Raw genomic sequence first — 15,575 nt, 5'->3', positions numbered from 1 at the left:
GCTAGTTTAGGGACGCCTGGGCTCAGTGGTTGAGCAAATTCATGTTATCTCTAATACACATTTTGTCAGGAAGAAAAGTCTCTTGGGATGATGACTGACTTTGTCTAGTGTCTAATAAAGTTTTTGAGTAATCTAAACATAGTTGTTGGGAGCAAGTAATGTAGATAGAGGTAAGTGGGATAAGAGATTTTAGAGGCACCTGGGTGGCTCAGTTGTTGAGCATCTGCCTTTGGCTCAGATGGTGGGTCCTGGGATTAAGTCCTGCATCAGGCTTACCATAGGGAGCCTGCTTCTCCCTCTGCCTATGTCTCTGCCTCTCTCTGTGTCTCTCATGAATAAATAAACAAAATATTTTAAAAGAGAAAGAGAGAGATTTTAGGTGAACTGAGATCACTAGCCTGTTTTCATGGATAGACCTTTCAAGTTGAGGACAATGGCTATGGACTGGATTTCAGACTATTGTCTGTATAATCACTACATTTGCAACTATAATCCTATTTAGATGTGCGTATTCTGGGTTACAAAGTGCCCTACCCCTGACTTTTAACAGATTGGCTACCCTGCCAGTTAATCTCCTTACCATTGGGTCTGATACCTCAGAATCACAGGGTAGATTATAGTGTAAACCTTGAGATCCAGTTGTTCTTTCTTGCAACCCAAATGCCTGACTTAAGTTTGATTACTGACACATCTGCTTCAAGGACAGCCACTTCCTTTTTTTTTTTTTTTTTTTTTTAAGATATTTTATTTATTTATTCATGAGAGACACAGAGAGAAAAAGGCAGAGGGAGAAGCAGGCTCCATGCAGGGAGCCCAATGTGGGACTCGACCCTGGGTCTCCAAGATCACGCCCGGGGCCAAAGGCGGGGCCAAAGGCGGTGCTAAACCTCTGAGCCACCCAGGGATCCCCAAGGACAACCACTTCCAATAAACACTTTGCCAACACCACGGGCTAGATAAAGAGCCAGGCTACTTCCACCTCCAACTGAGGCTCTTTTGTTTTAAATATCTTGGCTGATTTCCATTGGACCATTAGGGTCACTTGTTTTGTCTCTTTTCGCACTTTGATTCCCACTCTTATTTTGTTGTTGTTTTTTACCTTAAATTGGCTCTGCACCCAACATGGGGCTTGAACTCCACCAGCCTACAAACCTGAGATTAAGAGTCACATGCTCTGCTAACTGAGCCAACCAGGCACCCCCCTGCTCTTATGTTTAAAATTCACCAATACAGAGGGAGCCTGTACTCACACTCTCTCTCTCTCTCTCAAAAAAATAAAACCTAAACCAACAAATAAATAGAAGGGGTGCCTGGGTGGCCCAGTCAGTTAAGCATCTACCTTCAGCTCTGGTCATGATTTCAGGATCTTGGAATGGAGCCCCCACATCAGGCTCCCTAATCAGTAGAGAGCCTGCTTCTCCCTCTCCCTCTGCCTCTGTCCCTGCTCATGCCCTCTCTCTCTCTCAAATAAATAAAGTCTTAAAATAAATGAATAAGTAAATACAAGAGTGAGCCCGTGAAACCCTAGGCGCCCACCCTTGACCCCAATAAAAGCAGAACCCCAGGCCCATGTGCGGTCTATGCCGGTGGAGAACTTGCTGTGTAATTTCCAGGTTCTGTAAGTAATAAATCTTTATTTTTTTCAAAGCTTCCTGAACGTTATTGCTGAAAGGCATCTTACATTCATAATATGAACCACAAGGGCCAGGCCAGTCCAACCACAACATTGCTTATTGATAGGCTGAGACCTGTAAGTATAAAACACCCCTCCATATCCATGGGGATCCTTTCCTTACTTCACTGTGGCCTCTGCCCAAATATCACCTTGTAGATCTTTCCTATACAAAATAGCCCCTCTTCTGGGTGGCTGGGTGGCTCAGTCAGCTAAGCATCTGACTTCGATTCAGGTCATGATCCCGGGAGTCCTGGGATCAAGCACCACATCGGGCTCCCTGCTCAGAGTGGAGTCTGCTTCTTCCTCTGCCTCTGCCCCTCCCCCTGCTCATGCTCTCTTTCTCTCAAATAAATAAATAAAATCTTAAAAAATAAAAATAAAAATAATAAATAAAATAAAAATAAATAAATAAATAAATAAAATCTTAAAAAAAAAGTCCCTCCTCTATCTTTCTATTCCCTTACCCTACTTTATTTCTCCAGAGGAGATCCTTCCAGGGGATCATGATCTGAACTAAAGGCAGACACTTAACTGAATGAGCCCCCAGGTGCCCCTCTCCATTTATTTTCTCTTATTTCCCCTCCCTCCCTGGAATGTCAGCCTCCATGAGAGCAGGGACTTCGTCTGGTTCACTGCTGTAGCCCAAGCACCTACAACAGCTTAGCACATAGTAGGCACGCAGTGGATCTCAAACTGATTAATTGACAGCATCCCCACTTCCATACTGCTGGTCCAAGGAGCCATCATTCCAGGCCTGGACTCCTGAGGCCTACCTGATCCACCTGCCCTGTCCACATGCAATCCATCTGCACACACCAGCTGGATCTTTCAAAATCGCCCAATGAATCATGTCACTTCCAGATTAAAACTCGTCAATGATCAAATAACTTGATCATCCCCTGCAGTGATGAGGAATTCTGTGAAATACTTTGTTAATTCTGTAGATGTAACTGTTACATGGCTGTATTAAGGTGATAAGCCAAATTGTTTCTCAGAGCCTGAAAAAAAGATGACACTGACTCTCACGGTGTTAGCAGTTAGCTATCGCTGCACCATCCCCTGGCTTTGTGGTTTACTGTTCCAGGCAGGATTGGATGTTAAAATAAGTGAAGGACAGGGTGATGAGGATGTGTGCATAGTGTCCAAGCATCTTCCCACAAAATGCTGATTACTCACGAAGGGAAAACTAATACCTATATGGAGAGAAACCACCTTAACCAAATGATTGCTAGCAGTAAGACATTGTGCACATCATATATCCCTTGATATGATACACTCTGAAAGGGCCATAACTTCCCTGATTTTCTGGCCAAAATGTACTTTGGTTATGTAAGATGTCAACATTTGGGGAACATGGATGAAAAGTATATGGGAACTCTCTTCACTACTCTTGCAACTTTTCTATAACTCAAAGATTTTGCCAAAATACAAAGTTAAAAAAATCAAATAGACACAGTGGTTTAATAGCTATCTTGTTATATTTCATGATTTTATGAGTCTGGAGTTTGGGCAAGACTCAGCTGGATACTCTTTTTGCTCCATGTGGCAATGACTAGGGTTACTTGGTAGTGTTGAGCTTATGTCTGGGATGCTCCTGAACATCCAAGATGGTTTTACTCACGTGGTTGGCCCTTGGGCAGGGTTTGCTGGAAGGCTGGCCTCAGCTAGGCCCCCTCTTCTCCATGTATCCCATGGGCTTCTTGACATGGCAGTCAGTCCTCTCACATGGTGGCTCAGGGGCCTAAGAGCCAATATTCTAAGAAACAGGAAGTAGAAGCTGCTAGTCCTTGTCTTGGTCAGTTTGGGCTGCTATAACAGAATACCATAGAGACAGGGGGTTTAAATAACAAAAGTTTATTCCTCACAGTTCTGAAGCCTGAAAGTCCAAGATCAGGGTATGGGCATGGTAAGTTCTGGTGACACCCTCCCCGCTCCCCACACCCCCCACCCCCTTCCAAGTTGCAGACTGCCCATTCCTTGTATCTTGATATGGTGGAGAGCAGAGAGGGGAAGCAAGCTCTCTCGTGACATTTTAAAAAAATTTTTTTAAAGATTTAATTTATTCATGAGAGACACAGAAAGAAAGGTACAGGCATAGGCAGAAGGAGAAACATCTCATGATCTTTATAAGAGCACTAATTCCAACTCTAATCATTTCTCAAAGGCCCCACCTTCTAATACCATCATACAGTAGGGGGCAGGTAAGAGTTCAACATACAGATGTTGGAAAGACACATTCAGTCCATAATCATCCCTTAAGGTCTGGAGCTAGAAATTGTCAAAGGATCAGTTTTACCAAACTCTATTGGTCGGAGCAGTCACAGAACCTGTTGAGCACAAACAGGCTCTGTGACCGCTCACCTCAAGGGGAGGTGACATAGACTTCACTTCACAACAGTCAAAGACTGTTCCCTTCTCTAACCCCCACATAGGAAAGGGCTTTTTCCCCTCAACTGCACAGAATGAGATTAATTATAAGCCTTGGGTCTGGGCATGCTCTCAGCATTGCTCCAGGCATGACTGCCTTTATAGATTTATTTGTGTCTTTCCTTAGCTTTTTTCAAAAAAGCAATGGAAACCTTGTGTTTTTCTTTTTTACATCATTTATGATTTGTATACCTGCTTAATCACATGGCTAGGAAGAACTTCTAATGAAAAATCTAAGCTTATCTCTGGTTGAAATGGTGTCACATGATACTCTTATTTCTAAAATATTATATTTCCTTTATTTGCATTCATTGGCAAAACTTAGCAGACGTGGAAAAAGAATTTTACAGACTAAGAGATTTCTGGGGAGAGAAGCTCTGAAGGCTATTCTCAAAAGTCAACGTAGCATGTGGTTTCCCAGCTAAATTTCTTAGAGGTAAGGCAAGAAAATGAGACCATGTATCTGGAGATAGCATTACAGTGAAAAAATCATGGGCTTTGCAGTTAAATCAGCTTGGGTTAAATCCTGACTCCTCTGCTTTTTAGCTATTTGGGAATTCACCTAACTCCCAAGGCCTCAGTTTCCTCATGAGTATGTTGGAAATAATAATGTCATTAGTGCAGTGAGTCGTGAGAGTTATAAGACACAACAAAGTAAAGCATCCATTATTCTACTTGGCGTAGAGAGGTTCTCAGTATGTGAGGACTAGTGTGATTATGTAATAAGTGTTTAGTAGGCTACAAAAGACTTTCATTTACACTTCCAAACTACTCCTAAAGAAGGAAAACAGATACATATCCCAATGTAGGGAACGAAGGTATTAAGACCAGCAACACGATGAAGATCACAGGCTGGTTCAACAGGAGGAGGGCAGAGCACTGCTGACTGGGGTCTGGTTCTCAGTGGTGATGGATTTCCAGCAGGCAGAGGGGGCTAGGTGAGCACCTCATAACCACACCCTGACCTTGTCACCTTATGTGTACCTGCGGCAGGACTGTGCTGAGAACAGACTGAAACCACAGACCGTGCCCCGGGAGAGGCATTCTACTAGTCAAATAAGTGATGACAGGATTTGGAGGTTTTCCCAAAATCATAATGGGAAGACATCAATATACATTATTAAAAAAACAGGAACAATACCATCTGTCTGCCTAGGCTAACAGCAACTTTACTGTCTGCAATAATGTTTGAGAAACAGACTAAGGATCAAGCAATTTAACTTGAAAAAAATGAACTTTTCTTCCTTCACTTTTTTTTTTAAGATTTTATTTTTAAGTAATCTCTCTACACTCAACGTAGGGCTCAAATTTAAACCCCTAAGATAAAAATAAAATAAAATAAAATAAAAATAAAAAAAAATAAACCCCTAAGATCAAGAGTTGCACACTCCTCGGACAGAGCCAGCCAGGTACTCACTTTCTTAACTTGTTTATAATTGTTAATGAAAGGGTTCTTGCTATAGAGAGCATTTTCATCTATTTCAGACTATACAAAGCATAAAGAAGTAACTTGAAAGTTACATTATCAGATGTGCTATCAAATATGTAAATGTGGATGACTTGGCTTTATGAAGTTTTTGTATAATGAAACTATCCCCAAAAAGGCAAAGTGTAGAACAGTATGCTATCATTTGTATATACAAATGGAATATACAGTTGACCTTGAACAATGCAGGTTAGAGGTTAGTTACTTCTGACTCCCCAAAACCCTAACTTCTAATAGTCAACTGTTGACTGGAAGCCTTATCAGTAACATAAACAGTAGATCAACACACATTTTGTACATTATGTGTATTATACACTATATTTTTTTGGAAACTTTTTTTTAAAGATTTATTTATTTATTTACTTATTTATTTATTTATGATAGAGAGAGAGAGAGAGAGAGAGGCAGAGACACAGGAGGAGGGAGAAGCAGGCTCCATGCCGGGAGCCCGACGTGGGACTCGATCCTGGAACCCCAGGATTGCGCCCTGGGCCAAAGGCAGGCGCCAAACCGCCGAGCCACCCAGGCCCCCCCCGTAAACCTTTATTTATTTATGTTAGAAAGAGAGAGTGAGCAGGGAAGGGCACAGAAGGAGGGAGAGATGCAGACTCCCTGCTGAGCACAGAACCCAGCAATGCTGATGTGAGGATCCATCCCAACACCCTGAGATTACGACCTGAGCCAAAACTGAGAGTTGGATGCTCAACTGACTGAGCCACCCAGGTGTCCCTATATACTGTATTCTTTCTTTTTTAGGGTGATTTTTTTTTTTAAGATTTTCTTTATTTTAGACAGAGACAGAGAGCGCACACAATCAGGGGGAGCTGCAGGGGGAGAGGGAGAAGCAGACTCCTCGCTGAGCGGGGAGCCAAACCTGAGCCCAAGCAGACACCGAACAGACCAAGCCACTCAAGTGCCCCCTGTATTCTTACAATAAAGTAAGCTAGAGAAAAGAAAATACATTTACAGTATTGTACTATATTTTTCCAAAAATATTTTTCCACGTGTAAGTGGACCCGTGCAGTTCAAACCCATGTTGTCCAAGGGTTAACTGTATCAGATGTGTATACACATATATGTGTATGTGGCACAAATGCACAGAATTTCTCTGGCAGTACACCCAAGGACCTAGGACTACCAGCGGCCTGGTGTTCATATTTCTGCAAACAGTTCTACAGTATCAATAACTAATATGTAGCATTATTTTATGAACAGCCTTGTTATTGAAATTTACGTAATGATATCAAATCAGGTGCATCATTCTGTATCTCATTTTCCCATTCAACATTTTGTATATTTATACTCACACATATATACAAACATATGTTGTATTTAAATAAGGTATACAGTCACATGGTTCAAATCAAAACGGCATAGAAAGGTTTATAGAAGAAAGTGTTGGGCCATCTGGCTGACTCAGTCAGAAGAGCATGAAACTCTTGATCTGAGGGTCATGAGCTCAAGCCCCAAGTTGGGTATAAAGATTACTAAAAAAAAATTAAAAATTAAAATTAAAAAACAGAAGTCTCATCTCTATCCCATATCCTCCCACCAAGCAACTACTTGAAAAAGTTTTTGTACCTTTCTGGAATTTTTTTTTTTTAAGATTTTATTTATTTATTCATGAGAGACACAGAGAGAGAGAGGCAGAGACACAGGCAGAAGGAGAAGCAGGTTCCACGCAGGGAGCCTGACGTGGGACTCAATCCCAATCCCGGGTCTCCAGGACCATGCCCCAGGCCCAAGGCAGGCGCCAAACCGCTGAGCCACCCAGGGATCCCCTGGAATTTTCTTTTAAATTTTTATTTATTTATTTTTGAGAGAGAGACAGAGACAGAGACAGAGAGAAAGAGAGTGATCACTTGAGCACAGCATGAAGGGAGGGGTAGGGTAAAGTGCAGACGGTGAGAGAGGACCTTAAGCTGACTCCCTGCTGAGTGCGGTGCCTGACAAAGGGCTCAACTCACAACCCCAAGATCATGACCTGAGCCAAACCCAAGAGTCAGATGCTTAACTGACTAAGCCACCCAGGTACCCCTCAGAATTTTCTTATGCAAAGACATACATTCTCCCTCCTTGTTTACACAAAAGAGTGCATTCTATTGACACATTTCTGCACCTTTCCTCTTTCCCTTAATAATATACTTGGAGGTTTTTCAACATTTGTATACCAAGAGCTTTCTCATTCTTTTATACCAGGTTAAATCCCATTGGATGAACCATGATTTATTTAACTGGTCTCTGACTGAAAGGCAGTTGGGTTGTTTGCTAGAAAAATCCTGCCTGTCTCACCTGACAGAAAGGCTCAACAGGCAGTCAAGGTAGGTTTCTAAAAAGAGTGAGGAGGAGGAAGGAGATACTGTACTTCCAGGTGGGCTGAGGGCAGGCCTTGAGGGAAAGTGGGGAGGGAGGTGGGAGCAAAGGTGAAGTCTTCCCCAGTTCTCTTGGGGTCTGGGTTTTCTACTGAATTTTCCTCTAGTGCTCCTACCACTCAATGCTCTGGCTCAGGTCCCTCGCCCAAGTACCTTACTGTTGGCCTTCCCATAGCTCTAAGCCTGACTCGGCCAGGGTAACTTCCCGAGACCCCTTTGTATAGGGGGAAGGATTGTTGAGGTGTGAGAAACTGGGGTCTGGCTCTCTGGACCTACACCCTCATTGGCTCTCCACATTGCACCCCCAACACCAACTCCCATGGCACCTGGTCCAGGACCATGAGCAGTGACTGAAGGGCTCAGTGGCCTTCAGCTGGCCCCAGGTCAGCATCCATGTCTGCCCCCTGGCAGTCTCTGGGGCCTGAACCTAGGCTGCCTTGGATGGGTGGGGGATGAGCTGAGGCTGGCAGGTACTCCTTCTCTCACTTTCCACCCTCATCAGTAGACCACATCCTGTGGTTCCTGTTGTGCAGATCTGAGAGGACTTGCTAAACTGGTAGGGCCCTCAAACTGTGGATGAAATACCGCCTGTGAAATCCAGGAGGACAGGTGCAGGTGGCTCCCCAGTGACCAATGTCACAGAGCAAGCTAGTGTTGGAGTGCCCTTGGGAAGGGGTGAGAGGGTCTTGCCTCTGGCGCAGACCTCTACACTTGCCCTGTTGCTTAGCTCAGGTGCCCTCAGGGATACGCTGGGTGAGGAGGACAGAAGATCTGGGCTTGGCAAGGAGACAAGAAACCCAGTGGAGAGTCTTGTAACTGCTGCCTCTCTCAGGCTGTGTCCACCTCGGACTGCAGCTTTCTGGTAGGAAATGGATGGACATGGCCTGGCCAGTGATACAATGCTTCTGGCTTGGGTGGCTGCTTTGTGGGGTGCCCAGTCCAGGATTCCAGGGCCCAGGATGGACCTACTCAACATCTGCATGGACACCAAGCACCATAAGACAAAGCCATGCCCTGAGGACTAGCTACATGACCAGGTGAGGATGGAGTCGGGTCAAGAGTTGGGAAGAGAGCTGGCCCTAAAAATGGAAGAAGTCAGGGAATGGGAAGATCAGCTGTGGGAAGCAATAAAGTCAGGAGGGTGACTGAGGTGATCCTTATGAGGCCACCAAATATACTATTGTGGGGGGACCATTTCTCTGGCACCCACTGTGTTCTAAGAGCTCTCCTCATACCTTGTCCATGAATATTCCACCTACTTGGTAGGTGGATGGTGGACTCTACTCAAACAGATGAGGAAATAGGAGATGAGGCCCACAGAGGGCATAGGTATAGTGTACATATGTGTGCATATAGACATACTCACATACCTTGGTAATCGAGAGGCTCATCCTTAGCACGGGCTAGGACAGGATCAGGCAGTGCCTTTTCCAGCCTTAAATATGCCCGGCCCATGGAGCTCAAAGACAATGTACAGGGGAGACAGGCCCCTCAAGATCATGATGCAGCAAACACAGAGGAACAGTCCAGGTCCTCCGCCCCCATCATGTCCTGAAGAGACAGTGACAAATCAGATAACTCTGGGAAGACTTCCCAGGAAAGGTGCCATCAGCCTTGGCCTTGGAAGATGAGTAAGAGTTTTCCAGGAAGACGAAGCAGGAAAGGGCAGCCTAGCAGAGAACAGTTTGTACACAGAGGGTGAAAGCACAAGCAGTGGCCAGCGGAGTGTGACTGGAGCCAAGGATGCTGCTGCCCACAGAGAGGGGCCCTATTTCATAGGAAAAGCCCCTGAAGCAGCTCAAAACCTAGGCTTCCAGTTGAACTCCAGGCTTCTGACAGATGCCCGTCCTTCATTCCCTCTCATATGCTCCTCGGCTCCCCATGAGGTCTCATGTTGCTAGAAGGTTGGGGGGGGTGGCTGGAGGTGTCCCCAGGGAAAGCTGCCATGGACTGATCCAGGGACTGGAAGTGAAAAGCGGGAAGCCCAGAGCCCCATGACTTCTGAGTCATTTCTGACGTCTCATTTGTGGTGTGGTGGTGTGTGTGTGTGTGTGTGTGTGTGTGTGCATGTGCGCGCACGTGCACACATGCTAAAATACACATAATATAAAATTTGCCATTTTAAGCATTTCCAAGTTCCCGGTTTGGCGCCATGAAGTCCATTCACATTGTTTTGCAAACATCACCAGGATCTATCACCAGAACTGCTTCTCTTCAAAAACTGAAAGTCTGCATCCACTTCTTCATTTTCAGAACTTTTTAAGATCTAGAGGGTACTTTTCACAACCCTCTGGAGCACTTCTTCTTGGCCAAGAAATGGTACACAGACTTTTGAGGGAGCCAGATGACTAGAATTCTGAGGGACAGGGGCTATAATGGGAATGCTTATCTATATAGGAGCCCCTACTCTAGGCCAGCAAGTGCCTTTCATTATAATAATTCACCCTTTTGGAGGCAGAAACCACTGATTGGTTGGCAGGTCCAGGATTAGGTACATGAGGTCTTGCAGAGCCACCAGGAGTTGGGGAATCTGAGGAAGAGCATGCATGAAGTCAGGGGGGCCTGGAAGCATGTTCTATGCCAGCTGGGCTGGAGATGAGTTAGGTTGTTGGAGATAGGTGGGTTTGGTTCACCCTCCTGGATTTTCCTTGTTTCTCCTTTATTGCCCAGAGTTGTCACGTCTCCCCGGTAGCTTGGTTCTGGGTGCTAGAATTCATCTCTGAGATTTTAAGCAATTGGCTGAAAAATCACTCAGCTCTGGAGTCCCACCTTGGAACTATTTCTACAGAGAAACCATCACCATTTCCACTGTCTTGTCTGCCTTGAATTGACCTCTCTTGGGACGGCCTCCAGCATTGTGTCAGATCCACCTTGGGGTTCACGTGCAAAACATTGCCCCCTCTGTTCCCTACTTTCTGGACCTATCTGGAGTCCCCAACCTGGGAGTCCAGACCCTAGGAGACTCAGATCAGCCCCCTCCATCTCCGTCCTCACCATAGCTTGGAGCCAGGCTCTCCTCCTCCCTGCCCTGAGTTCAAAACTGGATCCCACCATTTACCAGGGGTACAGCTTACATAAACTTTGTAAAAATTAAATGAACGATGCTTTTGCTAGAATGTCAAGGGCATAAAGTGCAAAAGCCTCGGGAACTTTGCACTTGCCCTTTTCTGCACCTACAATGTTCTTTGTCTTCTTCCTCTGCTCCTGACTAAAGCCATAAGCCCCATAAAGGCAGAAATTTGAAAAAAAAAAAAAAAAAAAGGGCAGAGATTTGATATGTTTTGTTCACTCACTGTTGTATTCTCAGCACCTAGCACAATGCGGGATTGATAATAAGTAGTCAGTTAATATTGGCTGGATGCAAAATGAGTAATATAAATAACCCGAAACACGTGGAGTAACTTGTAAGTCATTTAGAGCTGCGGAAATGATTGCTTCCCCAGAGAGTGGTTCCCAGGACTCCCACATTTTAAAAACTTTCTTTTAAAAACTCTGTTATAGGGGTGCCTGAGTGGCTCAGTCTATTAAGCATCTGCCTTCAGCTCAGGTCATGATCCTGGAGTCAGACCAAGCCCTGCATTGGCCTCCCTGCTCAGTGGAGAGCCTGCTTCTCCCTCTCCCTCTAACTCTTCCCCAACCCCTCATGCTCTCTCTCTTTCAAATAAATATGTAATTTTTTAAACAAAACTCTATTATAATTGCCTCTACCCCAAGGGCCAGGCATAGTGGCGCCCTCCCCAGCAAGTATTCCTCTGGACACCCTACCTGGGGCTGAGGAGCCAGAATTTGAAGGAGATGGCTGTGGGGAGCGGGGCAGTTAAGTCTGAGTCTCCCCCACGCAGTGCACTCCCTGGAGGAAGAAGGCCTGCTGCACCGTCAGCACCAGCCAGGAGCTGCACAAGGACACCTCCCGCCTGTATAACTTCACCTGGGACCACTGCGGCAAGATGGAGCCCGCCTGCAAGCGCCACTTCATCCAGGACAACTGTCTCTATGAGTGCTCCCCCAACCTGGGGCCCTGGATCCAGGAGGTACGGGACTGCCCCTCACCCCCACCCAGCAGGCTGCCATCCAGCTTGGGCAAGGCCATGGCTGCCCCCACCCCTGGCTGAAGGGAGCCCTCCCTCTTGGCCTCCCACGCAGGTGAACCAGAGCTGGCGCAAGGAGCGCATCCTGCACGTGCCCCTGTGCAGAGAGGACTGTGAGCAATGGTGGCAGGACTGCCGCACCTCCTACACCTGCAAGAGCAACTGGCACAGGGGCTGGAACTGGACCTCAGGTGAGGGCTTGGGGGTGGGGAGACGGAGGGGGGCTTTGAGGATCTGGGATTGGGTGAGGATTTCTGGGGGTGGCCAGAAATGAGCTTTGGGCCCGGGGTGGGGGGTGGGGTGAATGTGCCTGCCCTCTCTCCCCTGCAGGAGTGAACAAGTGTCCAGCTAGGACCACCTGCCGCACATATGAGGCCTACTTTCCCACGCCTGCAGCCCTGTGTGAGGGCATCTGGGATCACTCCTACAAGGCCACCAACTACAGCCGAGGGAGTGGTCAAACCAGATATAGTTTGACCCGGCCCAGGGTAACCCCAACGAGGAGGTGGTGAGGTTCTATGCAGGGGCCAGGAACGCTGGGGTTATGCCCCAAGGGATTGAGAGTCTCCTGCTCAGCCTGGCCCCCATGCTGTACCTCTGGCTCTTGGGCTGAGCCCCTCCCACTGCCAACGCCTGCACATCTTCCTTGTCTGCACCCAGGCCTGGTGACCTGGGTTCAGCCCAGCTCAGCACTCTCATATAAAGGGGGCCTCACAATGTCCTGGTCATTGGTTCTTGTTCCAAGATGGGTCATATGGGGTTCCTCTGACACCCTATTTTAATAGATCCATGTGTATCTTGTGTCTTGCAAATAATGTGGCCATGAGTGGCTTGGGGGGACATGCCTCACTGCTTTATCATTCCTATTGAGAAGGCCAAAGAGGGACTGGGACTAGCTTGAAGTTCACCAGCAAGTAGGGGGAAGAATCTGACCCCTTAGTCTGAGGCTCTTACCTCTGTTTCAGGCTTACCCCTCATGCCAAGTTTGTCAGTCCCACACTACAAGGGGATGAGGGGATGGGTGCAGAAAAAGTGGGAAGAGACTGATAGAGGAGTTCTCAGGGCCTGGTGAGAAAGAAAGTTTCTTTCCCCTTCCTTCCCTTACTAGATGTGGATTAGGGTGGAGATATTGGTGTTGGTAGTGGGTGAGGAATCCCAATGATGACCAACTGCATTGCTTTCCTTTTTAAAAAGGACAGTTGCTGGGCAGAGGGAAAGTTTCAAGCAGACTCCACGCTAAGCATGGAGCCCGATATGGGGTTCAGTCTCAGAACCCTGAGATGATGACCTGAGCCGAAACCAGGAGTTAGGTGCTCAACAGACTGAGCCACCTAGGCGCCCCTGCAGTGAATACTCTTACACGTAGTAGGATGTCATACTTGAATTCCAGAAAAGGGATTGCTGGGTCAAGAAGTATATGGATTTATAATTTTGATAGTTACAACTTCACAGGGGTTGTATCAGTGTGGCTCCTCCACCAGCGATATATGAGTGCCTGTTTCCCCACAACCTTGTCAAACTTTTGATTTCCTACTAAGCTGATTTTTTGCTAAACTAATGAGTGGGAAAAGGCCAGCTTGGTGTAGATTTCATTTGCCATGTGTCTTATCATGAGAACACAGTTTTTGAGATCTTCCTTATAGATCTATTGAGATTTGGCTCATTCTTTTCAATTGTTGGGCAATATTCCAGTCTACGTAGTACATGTCACATTTAACTCAGCTTCCTACTGATGGATATTTGAGGGAGAGGTGTTTTTTTTTTAAGCTTCTATTTATTTATTCATGAGAGACACACAAAGAGAAACAGAGACACAGGCAGAAGGAGAAGCAGGCTCCCCATGGGGAACCTGATGTGGGACTTGACCTGAGCCAAAGGCAGACACTCAACCACTGAGAGCCACCCAGGTTCCCCGGGAGGGGGTTCTTTTATAATCTTGACATTATTAAAAGGCACAGGCCAGTTATGTTGTAGAATATCCCTTATTTGGGGTTTATCGGTTTCTTTCTCATTAGATTGAGGTTATACACTTTGGCCACAAATACGCCCAAAGCAATACCATGTCCTTCTCAGTGTATCATAACAGAAGGCATAGGGTGGTGAGTTCACCCATTTGAACTAACCATCTGGTTAAGACTGGGTCCATCAGGTTTCTCCACTACTTTTTTCCTCTTTGTAATTTGTAAGTATAATAAAGGCAGATATTTGAGAACTGGAGCTATCCTATTCATATCAAACTGGCTCCCATGAGTTTCATTAACTGACGGACATTCTTTAAAAAGTAAAACACACACCAAAAATGTCTTATTATGTGACAGCCCCTCTCCTCCAACCCTTTAATGCTTTCTCATGGTATCTGTTGGAAAAAAACTTCAGTGGCATAGAAAGCCCTGCTCTCCATCCCTATAGACGACTTAGAGCTCATTTCCAATCGTTCCCCTTGCACACCGCAGAGGTGAGCTCCATTCACTTTTCACTTTGCACCTTTATTCCAGCAATTCTCTGTGTTCCTGGAATGTTCTTTTGTCCCCTGCAGGCTGGCTCCTTGTAGCCACTTAAATTTCAACCTACGACTACCCACTAACATGACTTCAGACCACCCAACCAAAAGAGGTCATCCAGGCACTTTCTTATCACATCGCTCTTGTCCCTTTGTACAAATATCTACTGTGTTTATCATATGCTATTTATTACCTAACAAAACATACACTCACGAGAAGTCTATAAGAGCCAGGGAGGTTAGAGTAGGCTTCCAGAAGAGTCGTTTGCAAAGCAGAAATTGGTAGGAGGAAGAGCATTCCAAGGAGAGGGCTCAGCAAGGACAAAGTCTTCCCGGGATGGAAGTAGAAGCAGAAATTTCTAGGTGGCTGAACTAGAAGTTAAGAGGGCAAGGGCAGGAACTGAGGCCAGAGGAGAAACAATGGATTTGCAATCCTTAGGCTGATGCCCTGAGGGCCTCTCACAGAGCTTTTCTTTCTTCCTGGAAGAAATCTGGCTTGGAATGGGACTCAGATCCGAAGTGTAGCCTCCCCTGGCTGTCTGGGAGCTGCAGTTTCCACAGTTAAGAAAATAGGTGACGGGCTAGCAGGACTCTGGAAAAGCTCCAGTTTTGCCCACCCCCACTCCCGGCAGCCTGGGACCTCCACCTGCGCAGATCAAACACCTTCCTATTATCTTTGTCTGGTCACAGCCTACAGATTGGGGTCTACAGGATGCCGATGGCTCACCTTGCTGATATTAAAAGTCCGGTCCAGGCAGGTAATTCTCAGGATGGGCTCAAAGGTGGCTGCTTCACCCTGCCCCGCCCTGCTGGTCAGATAGCCTCCACACTGATCCCAGAGTCAGAGGAAGGCTTGAAGCTCATCAAAGACAGAGACTCCCCACAGATCAGAACTCCACCTTCAAGGGGCGCCTGGGTGGCTCAGTGGTTGACCGTCTACCACCTTTGGCTCAGGGCGAGATCCCAGGGTCCTAGGACGAGTCCTGCATCTGGTTCCCTGCAGCCTGCTTCCCCCTCTGCCAGTGTT

General features: G+C 46.3%; 1 protein-coding gene across 1 annotated transcript in view; it reads left to right on the top strand.

Annotated features, from left to right (window-relative positions):
* Window positions 1-15,575, top strand: part of LOC609621 (folate receptor gamma-like) — a gene marked incomplete at its 3' end in the record, with an annotated part of 21,186 nt that extends 5,611 nt beyond the window's left edge. The window contains exons 2-6 of the mRNA XM_038568793.1: window positions 1,649-1,750; window positions 11,803-11,991; window positions 12,104-12,239; window positions 12,379-12,556; window positions 15,239-15,575. Of these exons, the coding sequence (XP_038424721.1) occupies window positions 1,691-1,750; window positions 11,803-11,991; window positions 12,104-12,239; window positions 12,379-12,556; window positions 15,239-15,575 (900 nt within the window). The remainder of the gene's footprint in view (window positions 1-1,648; window positions 1,751-11,802; window positions 11,992-12,103; window positions 12,240-12,378; window positions 12,557-15,238) is intronic.

Source organism: Canis lupus, chromosome 21, assembly GCF_011100685.1.
Source record: "Canis lupus familiaris isolate Mischka breed German Shepherd chromosome 21, alternate assembly UU_Cfam_GSD_1.0, whole genome shotgun sequence".
NCBI lineage: Eukaryota > Metazoa > Chordata > Mammalia > Carnivora > Canidae > Canis > Canis lupus.
Note: the sequence above shows the minus strand (reverse complement) of the source record. Positions and strands in the feature narration are given on the sequence as shown.